The 18,825-nt window shown below is 40.7% G+C and overlaps 3 protein-coding genes across 13 annotated transcripts in view; 2 read left to right on the forward strand and 1 right to left on the reverse strand.

The window, feature by feature from the left end:
• Positions 1-5,572, reverse strand: part of LOC147799524 (uncharacterized) — a 28,537-nt gene extending 22,965 nt beyond the window's left edge. The window contains exons 1-3 of the mRNA XM_087133977.1: positions 3,969-5,572; positions 1,702-1,804; positions 1,153-1,257 (exon numbers count right to left, since the gene is read on the reverse strand). Coding sequence (XP_086990103.1) covers positions 1,153-1,257; positions 1,702-1,804; positions 3,969-5,381 — 1,621 coding nt within the window. The 5' untranslated portion in view covers positions 5,382-5,572. The remainder of the gene's footprint in view (positions 1-1,152; positions 1,258-1,701; positions 1,805-3,968) is intronic.
• LOC110988129 (uncharacterized) overlaps positions 1-18,825 on the forward strand; it is a 498,416-nt gene that overhangs the window by 58,730 nt on the left and 420,861 nt on the right. The window lies entirely within an intron of this gene.
• LOC147799523 (uncharacterized) overlaps positions 1-18,825 on the forward strand; it is a 94,009-nt gene that overhangs the window by 40,331 nt on the left and 34,853 nt on the right. The gene's annotated exons all lie outside the window — the stretch shown is intronic.

Below are 18,825 nucleotides of genomic sequence, written 5' to 3' on the forward strand. Positions count from 1 at the left end.
GCCTCCAAAAAATAGAGTTAAAAGACAGCAAAGCCTCCTAGATGAAAATCTACAAAGAAAAGTAAGTCACATATACTCAGACCAAAAAATAATAATGAAAAGCACTAAGTCTGTCCCCCAAACCGCAGTATGGGGTTAGGCCTGTCCCGCTGCAGGGATTCCCTAAAGGACCCCACAGCATCGGTGATGTCTCGACCTTTCCAGAGGACAGGCCCCTAAATCCTTAACCCTATGGGGAAAAGCGAACAATTTTGACCCTGACAGACTTAGCACCAAGAACTACGACAAAGGGGCAAAAGGCCCCCTAAATAGAAATCCACTACAAGTTTACTAAAACCCGGTTGTTGCGGACAGAGATGATATTGCCCGACTTACTCCATCGTCTAAAAAACAGATCTCTATCTAGTCTGCAAAAATCAGCCTCAACACGCTGTTTTAAAAAACGCTTCGAAATACGTAGAACGGAAACCGGGTCAACATGAGTACCGTCGTACATAGCTTGACAACGAGATTTCCAAATATGCCATTTTAATGTGGAGATAACAAACCAAATAAACCTGTCGTTGATATCCATAGGGTTAAGACCATCTGCAATGAAAATAAGAGAAGGGGAAATAGTAAAAGTGGGACCGGAAACACGAACTCCTACATAGGAAGCCCAGTCCCACAACAAAGAAACAAAAGAACAGGTCCACAGCAAGTGAAGAAGTGATTCAGTGCAGCTGCAATTGAGTCTTGGACATTTGCCACGGCCAATGCCCCACGAGGACAGTCGCTGAGCTGTTTTGACAGCCTTCCATGGAATTCGCCAATTAAAATCTCGCAGGGAGTGGTCGAGGTGGTTATTCACTAAAAAGGAAAACTGCGGGACAGAAGAGAAAACATCCGAGCGAGGCAGAATAGCTCTAGTTTGATTAACGAGAAGATTGTACACATTGTGTACCGTAGCGCTGTTCCAGTTGATTGAACGGAAATTAGGCAAAGAACGAATTACAGAACACAAGGTAGAATAGAAAGGTGGAACAGAAAAGGAATGAGGACGAAGATGTGAAGAAAACACAGGTGGAAGAATGTCACGGAGGGAAAGAGAACACCAGAAAGCGGCGAAAAAAACCCAAGGTGGGGTGTCATCACGAAAAAAAGAACACAGACCTTTGACAAAAATGGCGTCCGATTTCAACCTCACGCTCGTGACACCAAGGCCACCCCGTTCTGTTGGCTGGCAGACAGTGGCTCGGCGAACCAGTTCTGTTTTACCTGACCACAAAAATGGAAAAATGATCTTGTTAATTTTCCTTTCAATGGAGACCGGCAGAGGGTAAACAGGAGAAACATAGAAAAGGCGAGAAAGGAAGACAGTATTGATAACTGAAACTTTGCCAAAAAGAGAGAGGGAGCGACGCTTCCAACTCTCAACACAGGGGCGGAGTTTATTTAACCGGTTCTCCCAGTTTCTCGTGGACATGTTGCCTTTGCCTATCCAGAAACCGTTGATGTTGATTGGCTGCCTTGTCCACAATATAGGACAAAGGTCGCACAATCGTTCATTAAAATCACCTACAACAAAGCCTTTGGATTTATTGACATTAAGTCTAGAACCACTAGCACCTTGAAAATGACCAATAATGTTAAAAAGTTTAATAACCGAAGTAGCATTACGTACAATACAAGTAGTATCATCTGCATACTGCACAATTTTACACTGGATGTTATTACTACCGGGGATGAAGATTCCTTGAATGTCTTCATCATTGCGAACAGCCGCCGCAAAGGGCTCAATGAAAAAGGGCTCAATGACACCTTTCTGTAGAGGAAAAGGATCAGAAAGAAAGCCATTGACCAGAACTTGACTAGAAATGTCTGTATATAAAATGCGGAGCCATTTGACATAATTAGGCCCAAATCCAAATTTTACAAAAACTCTGAAAAGAAAATTCCAATCAACACGATCAAAAGCCTTCTGTTGATCGAGAGAGATAAAAAGTGAATTTAAATGTCTCTCCTCGGCATAAAAAACAAGGTCACGAAGAAGACGTGCATTATCATGAATGGATCTACCTTTAACACCACAAGTTTGGAAAGGACTAATAATAGAAGGCAACACAGAAGAAAGACGATTACATAATGCTTTCGCAAGCAGTTTATAATCAACATTCAGCAAAGAAATGGGCCTTTTATTCTGAGGTAAGGTGCCATCGCCTGACTTATCCAAGAGAGTGATAATTCCAGACCTTTGCGAGCTGGATAAAACCTGTAAATTAAAAACACAGTTAAAAACACCAAGAAGGTCAGGACCAAGAAGGTCCCAAAAAGTGTGATAAAATTCCTTAGGCAGACCGTCGCTGCCAGGGGACTTACCATTCTGCATACCGCGAAGAGCAGAATCTAGTTCGGGAAGAGAAAGAGTCTCTTCAAGACTTTCCGCACTCCCCTCAGAAAGAAAACTAGAAATCTGGTTGATAAAAAAGGATTGAAAACTATCAACAGTGCTATCTGAAGAAAAGAGAGACGCGTAAAAGTTTTTATAAACACTCAGAATTTCCTGGGGCGAAGAAGCAATAGTTCCATCTGGCCGTTGCACTGCAGAAATGGAGGAAGCTTTTTTATGATTATATTCAGACCTAAAAAAAAAACTAGATGGCTGCTCCCCGTCGTTTAAATGTTGGACCCTGGCACGCACTTTTGCACCTTCTGCAAGGAAGTCTTCGAGCTCAGAGAGCTGCTGTTTAATAGCATGATAATCAATAAGAAGATTGCGATCATTATTCCCACTGTTAAGAAGAGAAGTGATACGTTCTAGGGAAGACAAAAGGTTTTGTTTTTTCCTATCCCGAATTTTGGAGAGACGACAAGAGTGAGAAATAATCAATTTCTTAGAACGGAGTTTCACATCCTCCCACCATTCGAGAAGGTTATCGAAGCCATCCTTTAAAGTCCTCCATCCTACATATGCGGATTTAAAATCAGACTGAAAAATGGGATCGGAAAGAGTGGAAGTATTACATTTCCAGAAACCTCTGCCTCTTTCAGGAACAGAAGCGGGCCTTAAATTAAGGACCGCACCGTCATGGTCAGAAAAGAAAACAGGCAAATGAACAGCAGAAGAACAAGGAAGACAATTAGAAATATAAAAACGGTCCAACCTACTGCAAAAAGAATTAGAGGCATTTCTCCAGGTGTACTCGTGAAGATTAGGGTGAGAGACTCGCCAAGGATCAATAAGTGACATGTCGTCACATAAATGTTGGAGTTCTTGGGAACCAATGTCGCAGGAGAGCGTTGAGGTTCCTATCCTGTCTAGAGAAGAATTTAAGACACAGTTGAAATCACCTGCTAAAATGAAAGGACCATTACCAGTGAGAAAATTTGATAAGTTAAGAAAAAAATTCCTCCTATGGAGAGGGTTGTTCGGCGCGTATACGCCGATGAGTTTAGCACACCAACCTGGGCCATCGAGAGAACAGCAGACAATTCTACCTTGCGAATCTGTCTGAAAATGAGAAATTGAAAAACTGTTACGAGGTTTAAAAAGAAGAATTGAACCACAGGAAAAGGAAGAGCCAAAACTGGCCAAAATTTCCCCTTTCCACTCCTTTTTCCACATCTCTAATTGCGAAGGGAGAGAGATGTGGCATTCTTGCAAAAAACAAATATCATAATTACGGCAAAGATTAAAAACATGCTGACGTTTGTTACAGTCCAACATACCGTTAACATTGAGAGTAAGAAATGAAATCATGAAGTGAAAAAGGAAATAACCCTGGAGAAATGCCATAAGGAAAAAAGGGTTTTAGGAGGACCAAGAAAAATTACAAGAACTCCAAAAAGAAGTCCGTTTTTTCCTTGAGAGCAAGGGAAAAGTGTTTTCTGCCAATATGACGGCACCACCTGTCTGGGTAGTAAGCAATGAAATTACACCATGGACATCTAATCTGTGAAAGGGACTCGTCTTTATGGATATTACTTACATGCCGGGAAAGACCCGACCACGCAGACGTAGTGAAAGGGCACTGAACAGCCCGACATCTTACCGGTTCGGAAAAACCGGGAAGGTCCAGAGCCATCAAGTGCTGCCGAACTTTCTTTTGGACCCTGGAATCTATACCGGCCGCTTCATCATCAGAGGTGGAATCCCTGTCGAAAGCAGACTCGTCTCCTGAATTCTCAGAAGAAGAAAGGTCAGAAGCAGAAGTGGAAGAAGAAGAATGAGTCCTTACCGGGTCTCTCGCGGGACAAGAATCCATAGAGGAGACACTATCTAAATCGGAACCAAAAATATCCGCTGCAGTGGGAGCTGTCTCTCCACCGCCTCCAGTCGACGAGGGCATCGGCGTTGCCTTCTTAGTAGATGGCTGGACGGGGGGAGAACTAGATCTTTTTGCAGCTCTCTTTCTTCTCCTCACCACCCGAAAACCGTCATTAGATTCCGGTGCCTGAACAGACTTGCAACTGTCCCGGTGGCACACCAGCGATGGCTGACCATTAACACCCTTGCATGCTGCACACTCTAGAATGGAAAAAGGCTTGGAAAAGGAAAGAGGAAGTTTACAAGAAAAACAACAGATACTAGGATGAAAAGGACCAGCACTCTGTTTACATTTGAGACACTTCCCAGCTGGCAATTCCTTTAACCCTTTCTCTTTCGAGCTGGCATCAGGAGCAATGGCTACCTGATCACCTGATGAAGTGGAGGGGTTGCTCGAAACCGAACTCCAAGCTCTGTCTGGTTGTACTGCCTTAGCAAAAGATTTAGGGCAATAGCGGAAGCTATGGCCCTCCATCCTGCAAATTGTGCAAATGACTTGATTAGGGCAATCACCCGCAACGTGGCCAATCTGAAGACATTTAAAACATTTAGTATTAGTACAGTCTCTGGCATAGTGTCCCTGTTCTCCACAACGGGCACACGTGCGAATTTGACCTGGATACGAGACCCATGCATTTCGGTCCCCGATACGAAGAACCGTGGGAATAGGCTTGGTCAATTTCATTTTATACTGCCTTGTACCGTTGAACACTGTGGGGTTGTCCCCGTAAGTCGTAAATCGACCGGCAATCACCTCTCCAAACTCACTCAAAATACTGCGAACAATGCTGTCATGAATACACATGCTAATATAATGTATCGTGATAATGACAATATCGTTAAATCGGGTGACCATGCACCCATCTATACTGCTCACTTGAGGGTGCAACTGTCTGCACAGGGCCACCGACTTAAATACAATATCAAATTTGTTACCAGGCAATGGTTGGACGGCTGCCAGGTGGTCTGCAGCCTTAATGCCAACTCCAGAGAGCTTCTGAAACAAAGATCTGGGGGTTGTTGGCTCCAGAAACTGTACCTCAATAACCTTATCTTTATGGGAAACATCAACCATAATGATATACTGTCGTTGAAATCAACGAAGAAGAACAAAAGGAATTCCTTGGATAAATAAAGGGCGTCTGTCACAACTGCTGACAGACAAAACAAAAAAGCCAAAATCCAACACTAATAGTAACAGGTAAATATGGGCTACAACTGCTAGCCTAGTGAAACGACTACTACCAAATGCTAATTAGGAATAGTAATGGCGACACTTTCGCAAGTAATGCTATACAAATACACAGGCTACACACTGCTAGCCTGAGCACACCAGAGATGGTAACACTCCGGTGATAACAAAAGGAAAAGGAATGTTATATACACACAGGATAAGGAGAGCAAACAATACGAAACCAGGTCACTTGGCACCAAATTCTGCGTGCCTACTCAACGGGACTCACCAGAGCAGAACAGCAAAAAGCCTGCCACGCACTGAAAATCAGTGAATCGTGGCCGGCCTGCCAAGATGACACGCCCCGAATAGAGGTAGGCTTGGTGGACGGAGACTCGGTGCAGCAGAGAAAAACAATGTTAACTCGACGACCCGAATTGTAACCAAACACGCTTCCTGTCGTTCACGAGAGCGAAAAATAGACGGCCTGGATCTTGCAGATTCAGCGCGGCGTCAGTTGCCAAAGAATGGGAGAGTAGTTTTCAAGTTTATATAATACAGTTTAACTTCTAGTCACAGTTATCAAAAGTGAAATTCATTTTTGCGCCAAAATGTTCAGGATAGGGCAACAGATGTCATCTCTAGTGGTCCTGCAATCTTTGTTCTTATATTTTGTACACAGAAAATGTGAAATGTGCAATCAATTACTGTTATGTTAGATATTATCAAAGTTGTTTGGTTTTTTCATGTGACAATGCATATTTACGATTATGCAAATAAGGCGGGGTTTGCAGACTGATGTCAATGGAGAATACACTCTTTAAGGCCCTGTATCTTCTGAAGCACATGCCCGATTGGGTTCAAATTTTGCAGATACCTTGAATAGACAGTGCCTTAGAGGAAAATTGACCTTATGTGATGATGACAAATGATGATGACAATGAGACAAGTCACATTGAACTCTTGAAAGCCCTGTATCCCCTGATGTACATGACCAATCAGGTTCAATTCTTGCAGATATCTTGAGAAGGGGGTGCTTTGGAGGAATATTGATCTCATGTGATGATGACGTCAACAGGAGATAAGTCACGTGACATTAAAGGGGAACTCCTCATTCCACTACACTTCGAAAAGAACATGTCCGATGCTGTTGAAACTTTGTGTGTGGCTGGAAAGGGAAGGGTTCTAGACCCAAAGTGATCTGATTTGATTCTGACCTCATCTGGTGACAAGTCAAAAGACATTAAAGAAATACAATTCATGTAACTGGTATCACATCCATTCGTGATGGCGTCAACAGTCGAAGAAGTCGTATATGTTATCTTTAAGTAATTATTATAATTTTAAGCTATTGTGAGAAGCTCCACAAAGTACAAAGCAAACTCTCAACGGTGAGAATAATATCACGTGACAAGTCATATTAGATTATTGGTTTGTCATTGTCCAGCATAATGCATGAGCAGCGCTCAACTTTGACCAAGAATTACTACCAGAACGAAAGAGAAATCAGACTAAATTTTCCCTTCCGTTCGATCCCAAATATACCCAAGATTCCAAATATTAAATAACATTTCATAAATTTTTTTCCAGTTTAGACAAAAATCACGAGACATGAAATTAAAGGAGCAGTTTTCCTGCACACGTGTTTTTAGCCAATTGTCTTTGTACACGTTTTCAAGAAACTATCTGGCAAATTGTCAAAGGTTCGATCAACGTCAAAGTTACAGACAAAAAAGACCCTGATGAAATAAATGCCCAATTTATGACATCATGATGACGTTATTACATATTTTTAAATTGATTTTTGAATATTTAATTTTGCCCATAGGCTTTGTACACGTTTTTCAACAGCCTATTTTCGGCATGTTGGTAAATCTGAATGATTTCCCTCAATGTACACTTGAAGTCCTTAATAGAGAGAGGCTCCCAAAAAAGAATCGTCAAAATTACTTCATCAAGGGTCACGTGACAGGAGATTAAAGCTTCAGTTTTTCCCATAGCGTTTGTAAACGTTTTTCTGCTACACAATATTATCGATCTTAATGAGAGTAGTCCTGAACTTCAACTGAGAATTGCTCTGAGAACAAAAAAAAAATCATTATTTTTCATCTTCGTTTGATTACATGTATACCGAAGAGTCTCAATATCAAAAAATATTTCATAATTTTCTCTCAGTTTAAAGGCAAATCACATGACATCACAAAGGAGCAGCTTTTTTGCATAGGAGTTTTAAGTCCATCTACTTTGTACACATTTTCAAGCCACTATTTTGGGCAATTTTCATAGGTTTGATCAACATCAAAGTTACACACAACAGAGACCCTCATGAAAGAATTTTCTTAAACTTATGATGTCATAATGACGTCATTACCAAACAGAAAGTTCTGAAACAGCTCATTGGTTGTTCACGACCACGTTCCTCTAGTTTGTAATACTTTTTCGTTTAGTTATTTCTTAAAAATCAAACCCAGAAAAGCCTGGCTTTTGAAAACTTTTGCTACTATATAAATTAATAGAAACTGAAGAATTACCTGACCTAAAAGAGAAATATCCTGTCAGAAATTGACCCCATTACCAGCACACTGTGGTAGAAGTTGGTACCTTAATACTTCTACACAAACACCCCTTGCACAAGGGGTTTGTGCAGAAACCCTGTCAGACGGCAAGTATCTACTCCTAACCACGTTCAAATAACTCGGCAGCCACATTGGAGTTCAGACTCAGTGACTGCTGAAACCGAAGGGTATGCTGAACACACTGTACAGTACATGTGTTTATGCATGCTCACAGTGCACATTGATTATGTTGGTGACTAGGATGGTATCAGACGGCTGTTTCAACCTCTTCTCGTTTTAACCCTCCACTTTTCTGTCGGTTGTAAAAAATGTAAATGCATGATGTTTCGTCATGGGTGTGGACAGTTACTGTTAAATAAACTTCATGCAGCGGGGATTTTTTGCCAACATTTTCACCAGCTTGATTGCCCCAGTTTTGTTTGTCACAACTCATCCTGTTTGTTTGCGTTTAGTTGTGGTTATAAATTTACAAACCGTGATCACAGAAATTTATGAACATTATAATGCCAACTTTATTAGTTCCTTATCTCATTATGTTGTATACTTTATGCTTCAACAAAAGCTGTTTCCTTTGTGGAATTCGCTCACTTTGGAAAGGATTACAGTTTGCGGCAATGATCTATGACTGTCTTTCATGTTATTGAGTTCAGCTGGGAAAGACGTATAGCGGATCAATGGGCGTAATAATTGTTTGAAAATGTCATTACTTTTCCATGGACGACTGGAATTACTGGTGCAATAATTTCGATGCGGAGCCCATAAATGGATCAACACTCAAATTCCTTGATCAAGATCGAACACGACGCAAAAAAAAGGTTGGAACCATTTGACACTTTGAGAATCAAGTTCTTGTTGCAAGGGAAATTTTTTTATTTAGGCAAGGAGAACGCCAAAGACAAGCAATATCGCTGACAGCCTTTCTAAGTTTATTGTTTGGAGGTAATTCCCTCTGGAACGATAGCAGCGTTGCAGGGTCAGAAAATGTTAAACAACATACTAGAAATGCTGTAAAATCAAGATGTATACGTCTTCTTCCATTTTCAAATGAGCCAGCAGGTAGAGACTTTAATAGCGACCACGAGACAGGCCTGTGAATGATAAACCAGCAGAAAATTACACTATGCCTAACATACAAAATAAGCAAGAACAACAAGGTAGAAATGAGACTGATTAGCTGGTCACCTCCGGACAGGAGAAGCACGTCATGGTGAGCAGGCCGCAAGAGAATTCCCCGACAACAATCCCCTGCTTGCAGAAATAGAACATAATCCAGCAGTTCTTGACAGCAACAGAGTTCCAAGTTGGAAATGGTGCACTTCCACATCACATAAGAAAGCGAGACGCAGAGAGGAAAAGCAACAAGTCATTGCATAAGACAGTTGCCGGTATTAAAAAAAAGATGTAACAACCCAGATCCCTGAAACTGTGACTACCGATCCAGAGAAATTACCAAAAGATTACGGCAGCAGAGGGAGAGTGTCATGGGCATTGCACGCCACATTAATTTTGGTGAGAAAGAATATTTCTTTACTACGTGTGGCTTTCACTGTGGCCTGCAGAAAGGGGAAATAAATGAAAAGGTAGCTGCTTGGAATGGCCTTCATGAACGACGACATAATTTCTATGTTGAAGATGATAGAATCGAGAGATGGATTTTTTCTGTATGATGACATTGTCCAGGTTAACTCTGCATGGCATTTCCATGTTTCCATGGAAATAATTGAGCATCTTAGACAACTATTGCCTGGTTTCTTTGCTCCTAGAAGACAAACTGCCACTGTGAAAGATGAGATGAGTGTAAGAGTTAGCTATTCTTCATCCTAAGCTCAGAGGTAGTGTTGCATCTTGTTTCAAACTTATGTACTGATTGGAGGGTTGAGTATTGACAGGACACGCTAGAACAATTTCTTGTCGCAAGTAAAAATATGCTAAGCCTGTAAAACAACGCAGGATAATAAAAGCAGGCGCAGAAATGGTAAAATATGCCAAGGGATACGACCCGACATGCATCGGTGAATTCAAACAATACTACTTATTAATTCCCTACGTGACTGGTCGTGTTCATGCATGGTGGTAATGTTTGATAATAAATAAACGAATAGGAGTGGGTTTCGGCTAATTTAAAACCCACACTTTCTTTAATAGAAACCCTTATTTTGTGGGATGGGCTGTGTACAAACATAAGGATAACAAAAGAAAAATGCTGAAATTAAAATTTCAGTAAATACATTTTGATGGAACATTGAATATCAGTACCCATGCAACAATTGAATTACAAGCTAAGATGTAAGAAACGTTGAAAAGAGAGCATACATGAATATTGCTGTCACTGTTCAATGATTTTGCCATTTAGCAGTTCAAGCATGGTCATCAAAAAAACGGACTTTTAATACCAATACAAAACAGGGATGTTAGCGCTAGTGCAACTATTGCTGGATAGTTTTTGCATGTCATTTATATGAAATGTCACAACTGTACCTCCAAGTCTGAAAATTTCCAGTTTCGTGTATCACAAATAATTTAACAATGTTGATCGTGACAGAAAAATCAGCTGAACTGTATGTTAAACAAGTAGTTAACTTAAAGAAATCTTTCATCGCCGTATCAATTTAAACTCTGTTTAATTTTAATTTAATTTGGAAATGTAAATTCAATAAAAACCTAATATTTAAGGTGTTCACTTTTGCTGTTCTATATTGATGTAACAGTTATCGATAATTTCCAGTATTGGGCAAAGGTAAATTTGAAGTGAAGTTTATCAAATCGTTTTCCCAGTAACAACATTAAAGTGCATGCTGGCGATTACAACTACAGACATTTGAAACCATCTTCCTATCTAAGATGTTATAGTGGCGTCATCGTATCTCCTTTATATCGAGGTATATTTAGTATTATTTTCATCTGTAGAAATGAATGTAACATTACAAATAATTGCGAAAAAAAGGGTACTTATACAGGTTCAATCGAATTGTCACCTCGTATTAGGCATGTGCCCCCTACTGAGTAGAATGAAAATTCCACCCCAAACTCGCATCCCCTTTTTTCACCAGCAACCAGCTCTGTCTGACACGGTCTATCCCGCAAGGAAATTCGAATCCCTTTCCCAGCGTACTCGCATCCCCTTTTTTCACCGGCAACCAGCCCTGTCTGACACGGTCAATCCGGCGAGGCAATTCGCATCCCTTTCTCAGCCCACTCGCATCCCCTTTTTTCACCGCCAACCAGCTCCATCTGACACGGTCAAACCGGCGAGGCAATTTGCATCCCTTTCTAAGCCCACTCGCATCCCCTTTTTCACCGGCAACCACATTTCAACACAATTAAACAGAAAATGTGACTTTAAAACTGTCCACAATTAAAAAAGCCTTAATTTCTTGAAATTGGGGATTCGGTCAACTGAGTCCTATTTCAAATATATGATTCAGAACATTGTTTTGCAAGAAAAATCCCATATAGATTCCATAAATAAGGTCTTTGGAATGAATAGAAACCGAATATCAGGAGCTGTACAACAGGGAAAACCATGTGATGAATGAGAGCTTGAGATGTCAAAATGTAACAAATTTGACTACCAGTTTCAGTCCTAGTCCTTTGTAATTACAGTCTTAAATCGTCATTGCAAGATCCTAATGGAATGATGTTCTTGTAGCTCTTTGAATAAAATAAGTCCCTCGTAATTCAGAACATTTTTCATTAAAGCTTATTTGATAAAATTTGGACCCTTCATTAAAACCTTTGACTATACAAATGCATAGTTGGGGGACGAATAACTGAGGCCCAGACAGCTTTATAGAATTTATGTCCCCAGCAGATTTCAAATATTTGGGTATGGCAGAAACAGACCCTTTAGATGGCCTTTTGCGGCTTTTAGATAATTGATACAAGACATTTTTCACTTATATTCCAATCCACGAGACATGTGGGTTTGATTCTCTTTTTCCATGCAATGTACCGGTTGATAGACGGTTGTTTAAAAAGTCTGTTTCCTGGCCAATTTTTCTTTCTTTCTTAGTTTAAATCAATTTCTTTCTTTGCGTAGTAATTTTTTGACAATAATTTATCAAATGTACTACAACCCACCAGCACAAAAAGTGTGTTTTGCAATTAATGAACAAAATTAATGCCAGGCACGATTGTATCATCGACCAGTCATCCAAGGCTAATTAGTGAATCCGTTCTTGTATCAGTATGATTGTTGATGTTTGCTATTAAACAGCTGCCAAAGAGAAAAGGGAAAGCAGTTTATACAGGAAAAGTGACCATGTCTTGAAAAGAGTATATATTATAAATCAATGCCACACCATGTACTGTGGGGCAATGTTCATGATAAACATTGTGTTGCGTTCCCTAAATATCAAGTCAATAGTAGCATGGACTTTATTAGTGTTTATGGGATGTGATATTTGGGGTCAACAATTTATTAAAGGGTGGACATGAAACAAGGGGTTTGGGTGACAGTCAAACTGTATGGTTGGTTTATTGCTCTCACTTCTCTTCATCAAAGTTCAATGTGGGTTTGAAGAAGGTGTAGCCTAACATAATACAACACACAAAAGGCAAAGTTATAGAGAGGTGAAATTGTATATGAGTGTAACTGAACTGCGGTTTGGCAGGACCATTGGAAATGCAAGTCAGACGGAGTGCAGTGGGTACGGTACGTGTGTGTAGCATCGTACAGGTAGGCTACACTCATCGGGCCGGGCCGTGGTGGGAGCTGTCCCGGACCACCATGGTGACTAGCATGGGCTGGACGGGGCCAGCGCCGGTATGCACCGACTGCACTGCCGCTCAGACCGCAATGTGATGAGCACAATGATAAAGTCGCCGCACTGTGTACCATTGGCTCAGCGTAGAGACGGGGAGGATTGGGCTAGTTAGCAGGAGAAGGGTGGCGAGGGACACGGGGGTGTCTCGCCCGGCAATCGGTTCGGACGTAGCAGTGAGGGGCCGCTACGACTCTCGCTAGCACCCTGGGCTAATTCGTACCACTCTCGCATTGGTCCAAGCTAAGCTAGCTGGTCATTCATACGGTTACATTTCTTCGCCGTAAGAATGGTTACTATCGCACTTCTTTCGGTGAGGGTCCAACCGCCCATTACTGGACCGAGCCCAGTCTAATGTGGCTTTTGCGAACCCAGGTTTCGCATTCAAGACCACCCCACCTAGTTTATGGCCTTTCTAGTGGTAAACGACCCACCATATAATGGCTTCAATCAGTACATGGCCATGTGTGTCCACTTTTAGGTCTGATTTACGGCGGTGTGGTTTGTCTGCAGTGGGCACTGTATCTGTGGTTGCAGCGCGGCCTGGCTGCAGCAGTGAACTTATGTGTGAGTGATCAACGTATGTACAGTACATGTACAGTAACTAAATGTACACTGTACATCTAGCTTCACCTTGACGTCCTGTACATACGTACATATGTACATGTACAAGCACATGTACTGTACATGTACGTGTACATGCACATGTACATGTGGGTACTTGTCATTGTGTGACCACTTGCATGAAATTCCGCAATAATTCATGGCCAATATACAGTGCAATTTGGATGGTCAAGATGTTATATTTCTTGTGTATTCGAAAACAGCATTACTTCTTTTAAGTTCAATTGTGTTCCTTTCCTCGGCTGTTTCAAACAGAAAGAGAAAATGGACTCAATTTGACCACTTTTCCAATCATAACGGAATTGTCTGAGAGGATCAAAACTGGAACAAGAATACGCTCTCACATAAGTCTTCCCTGTTTCTCCACCCTAGTCATTTGTACGGTGGGGATAATTTACAGTACAGTGAAGCTCCACTGAATACATAATACACAACTCAAAAGAATTTAAGGAACAAGAGAACAGAATGACATGCATGATTGCACCAACATTGTTGAGTATATTGTTTTAGAACCGATTGACAACACCTAAATGATTTTCACATAAGTTTAATGCCTCTTGTTCCGAAACGGTAGCCCATATAGACAATGACAAAAACATTCTGTTCTCTTGTTCCTCTAATTCTTTTGAGTAGTGTATTCGAAACTATGAAGAATTCACTGCAAACGCAAAAGTTGAGAGAATGCTATGCTGACAACAGATATGCATGGAAGTTTGGTCGGCCCGGCTGGCAGAGCTGCTAAGGATTCAAAGCTGAGAAACCATCATGCAGGCTTGTGTTGTTCGTAACATAAATGCCAACATTATATCTTGTGCAAAATGTTACCGATGCCAGTGATCGACCCATGTTCTCAACAAAATGAAAAGTGGAACAGCGTCTCGTAATGCACCGCCTCACAAAAGACATCCATGCCGGTGTCAAGGTTGATCCTCTCTGTGCATTTGCTTGGTGAAGAATTTACACAAATATTTTACTGTAAAGTGACACAAAGACCCGATCTCATTTACTTCTGCCCTCAGTCCTTAAACAGACGCACTACATTTATACAGACTGAAATTTAAGTCTAATGGCCGATGTGAAACATCAAATATCTTCAGTAATCTTTCCTGGACGGACTCATGAACCTTTAAGTTTCACCACTCCTGCGTGCATTCAAGGTATGCAAAAATGTCCAAAAATATTGTTCCACAAAAACTGCATTTATCTGTTCACCCCATTAACCCGACTTGGGATTACAAGTGTGGACATAGTAATTTTTGTATGCCCACGTTGTGTACCACCGTGAAACAATAACATAGTCATTTATTCTTTTTTTTTTTAATTCATTACATTTTCACCCACAACCTGCTAATTTATTTTGGAGTACCATGGCACGCCATAGTCACTTAAGTTACGCCAAAAATATAGGCTTCCTATTTGCAGTTTCCCGGTGGAGGGGGGCTATTTCAAGTTCCCCCGTATCTTGTTCCAGCTCTACTAGAGAAAAAAAAGAGAAATAGGGATCAGAGAACATAGGGATTGGCAAACATACGGAAGCGGAAAAATTTAGACTGTGGGTAACATGGTCGCAGCCTCCCTTAAACTGTGTCTGTGTTGATTGTATCAACTGTACTGACACACTAAGATTAAATTGTACATGAGCCACTTAGATGAAATTTAAAGCTTGTGCATGAGCCGCCCTCGTTTGATGGTGCGAATGCCTACCTCGCCCCTGATAGATGGAGGCGCGTTCATTCACAGTTGGGTTGTACAAGAAATGTAAAGGCGTACGTTGAGTATGCCCCCGTTTGATGGAGGCGAGTGGCTGCCTCGCCCCTGATAGATGGAGGCGAGTTCATTCACAGTTGGGTTGTACAAGAAATGTAAAAGCGTGCGTTGAGTATGCCCCCGTCTGATGGAGGCGAGTGGCTGGCTGGCCCCCGATAGATGGAGGCGAGTTTATTCACAATTGGGTTGTACAAGAAATGTAAACGCGTGCGTTGACTATGCCCCCGTTTGATGGAGGTGAGTGGCCGCCTCTCCCCCGATGGATGGAGGCGAGTTCATTCACAGTTGGGTTGTACAAGAAAAGTAAAAGCGTGCGTTGACTATGCCCCCGTTTGATACAGGCGAGTGGCTGCCTTGCCCCCGATAGATGGAGGCGAGTTCATATACAGTTGGGTTGTACAAGAAATGTAAAAGCGTGCATTGAGTATGCCCCCGTTTGATAGAGGCGAGTGGCTGCCTCGCCCCTGATAGATGGAGGCGAATTCATTCACAGTTGGTTCTTACAAGAAATGTAAAAGCGTGTGTTGAGTATGCCCCGTTTAATCGTTACTGTTGTGATGTCCATCATTCTTAAAATGAACTGATTCTAATTCAAATTGGATGCTATTTCCAAATTGGGTGTGTTGGTAAATAAATTTGAATTACGAATGAGGTGTTGTCATTCAAATTATAATAACTAGATACTCAAATGAAATACTTGGTATTGTCTGAATGCATTCAAACATGTACACAACTTTACTATTATGGAGCAGGGAAAAGTCTGCAGGATTTAGTATATGCAATCTTGATTATAACAAAAAATAGGCCTACATGTATGTGCCAAAATTACTCCAAGCTATGTGAAAGAGTCAGAGCTGGAAAAATGTTTTCACAAAACATGTGGGAGGCCTGGAATTCGACATGACTTTTTAGGATTAAATAACTAGCCAAAGTCTTCCGATGAATGACACAAAAGTAATAAATACCGTAAATAATAATGATGATCACCACACAACCTGCTAAGCTACAGTGAACTCAAAGTTAAGGTGATACACACTTTCTGTCATTTTTGAGAATTTGTGTTTACTTAATTAACTGGGAAAACTATTTACATGTATCTCTAAAAAGGAATGGGTTTGATTTCCCATGAATATGACTCAGAGGTTTTATGTCAACCACAATGAAGCATAAGAACGCCCAAACTAAAGAACTAACTTTACTCAATTTTTTTGGGAATTAAAGCATGTTGCATGTTCTGTATAGCCAGGAATGAAAACGCTGACACCGTGGGATTTAGTGAGGATTACCTTATTTGCTTTGCAACTTTCGCACTGTTGGTGTCACTAGTAAATGTGTACAATAGAACATGATCGCATGCCTTTATTGCTTTGTCAATGTCAAAACACTAACAGTTCATCTCCTGAACCTAACTAGAATAAGCCTACAGGGGTAATAATGACACACGCATGAAGCACAAAGTAATATGCTGAAACAAGAAAATAAAAGTATTTCTCCCATAATATCATTCACTGGTGCACCCTAATTATGAATGGATGAGGCAAGCAGACCACTGTGCAAGTGCCACTGATATAGAGATCATGCAGTGGCCAGTGTATAGGCCAGTGCACATAAACCTATGCAACTTGGCCCTGTCCGCTTCGGGGTCAGCTGATTGATACTCTCACTCCGCGGTTTCTTTTCTTTTGGGATCACCTGTTACCCACAATTTCAGCGACAAGTGATATATACCCGTTTAGCGCTGGACCCCCATGAAAACAAAGAAAGCCACATTAGACTGGGCTCGGTCCAGTAATGCGCACTACTTTAGGTTCCGCTCTCGCAACAAGGGTTTGGTCCGCCGCACCTGACGAGCTAAGGAGAATCTGCTCTATTTATAGGATTCTAGAGGCTTAGGAAATAATAAAATATGAGCGTCGCTGAACAGCTCAACCAATGAAAATCTTCCATCTCAAAGGGACACATGACTTCCTGCTAGAGTCGTGTGCAAGAATCTAAGTGTCATGTGTAAAAAGGTAAAAATACAGAATAATAAAGAGTACAAAGTGTAGAGCCGGGTGCTTGAAAGTGCTTACCCAGTCATCTGTGGCGATTGATTGACAGTTATAAAGTCTGAGGTTTCTTGACATTAGCATTACAGGGAACCTTACCACACCCAACCACACAGCCACATAGAGGGAGATTTTGACATGCCAAAACTGAGCAGAGAAAACACAAGGATAAAGGATTGAAGGATCACGCCAGAGTACAGCATGGATAACTTAATACAAAATTAGCGTCTCTGCTACATGTCCATTATGCATAGTTGAGCTAAATAAGAGACCCTGAGAAATGCAAGGACCGAGAACAAGTAAAACTAGGGGGCGCAACACTATACATGTACATGTATATAAAAAATAGTTTTCCTGAGAAAAGTTCTTACAATAATACCAGTAGTTGGCTTTTTTGCATAGTGCGGAAAATGCATTTTTCAGCACCAGAAACATTTTCAAAATACACAAGCTTGTATTGGTTGGATTTAGAAAGACAAGCTCTTGGTCACCAAACTTTAAAAAACAAATTGAACAACTCAGGCTGAAGTTTTGCCACAATTATGACAAAAACCTACTTTCCACACTAACCATTATTCCATGGTTTTTACTTGCACCGATTTTTCTCCACACCAACTTTGGCACTTTGCTAAATCTGATTGACTTCAAACTTGCATATCAGCATATCATTCAAGTTAGTTTCCCAAATGTTGGTAATTATAGGGTCATGTTTGTCAACTAAAAGCTCCATCATGTGAATTTGCAATATGGTGTCATTTGAAAAGTGTCATCTTCAAGGGGAATATTTTTAAGTTTGTATAAAATAGTAGATCCTATTCCATTAATTCTTGTATGTACATGTTCATAGACCGGAATGTATCATAGGTGAAACTAATAAGGACACCATGAAGATATTGAGTCTTTTTGTGTTTCTACCCTTAACTTTGAAGATTTGTTCATATTTCACCCCATCTCATTTGGTGCATTCTGATGTTTTCCCATTTGAATCGTAACATAACTGAAGGTCCAAAAATGCTAAATTTTCCAAGACATTAGTTGGTAACTAATCAATGATTCAAATCATGTAGGTATTTAGATATTTAGCCATTTGGTTTGAGAGGTTTCGAGTCTTTTTGTTGCTCTACCCTTGACTTTGAAAATGTGTACGTATTTCACCTTATCATATTTGTATCATTCCGATCTTTTCCCCGCTCAATTATGACATAACTAAAGCTCGAACACTTGAAATTTGTTATGGAATCTGTTCCTAAATAGCCTATACTTCAAATCAAGGAGGGTATTTAGATATTTGGCCTTTTAGTTTTGAGAGCTATTGAGTCTTTTTGTGGCTCTACCCTTAACTTTGAAATTTGTACATATTTCACCTAATAGCATTTGCAGCATTGCGATCTTTTCCCCTCTCAATTCCTACATAACTAAAGCTGCAACAGTCTAAAATTTTCAAGAAATCTGTTCCTTAATAGTCCATGCTTGAAGTTCAGCAGGGATATAGATATTCGGCCATTTAGCTAGATGAGTATTGAGTCTTTTCATTGCTTTCCCCTTAATTTTTCAAATTTGTACATGT

Source organism: Acanthaster planci, linkage group LG03 (genome assembly GCF_054643075.1).
Source record: "Acanthaster planci isolate LZ-2023a linkage group LG03, COTS_SCS, whole genome shotgun sequence".
NCBI classification, from domain to species: domain Eukaryota; kingdom Metazoa; phylum Echinodermata; class Asteroidea; order Valvatida; family Acanthasteridae; genus Acanthaster; species Acanthaster planci.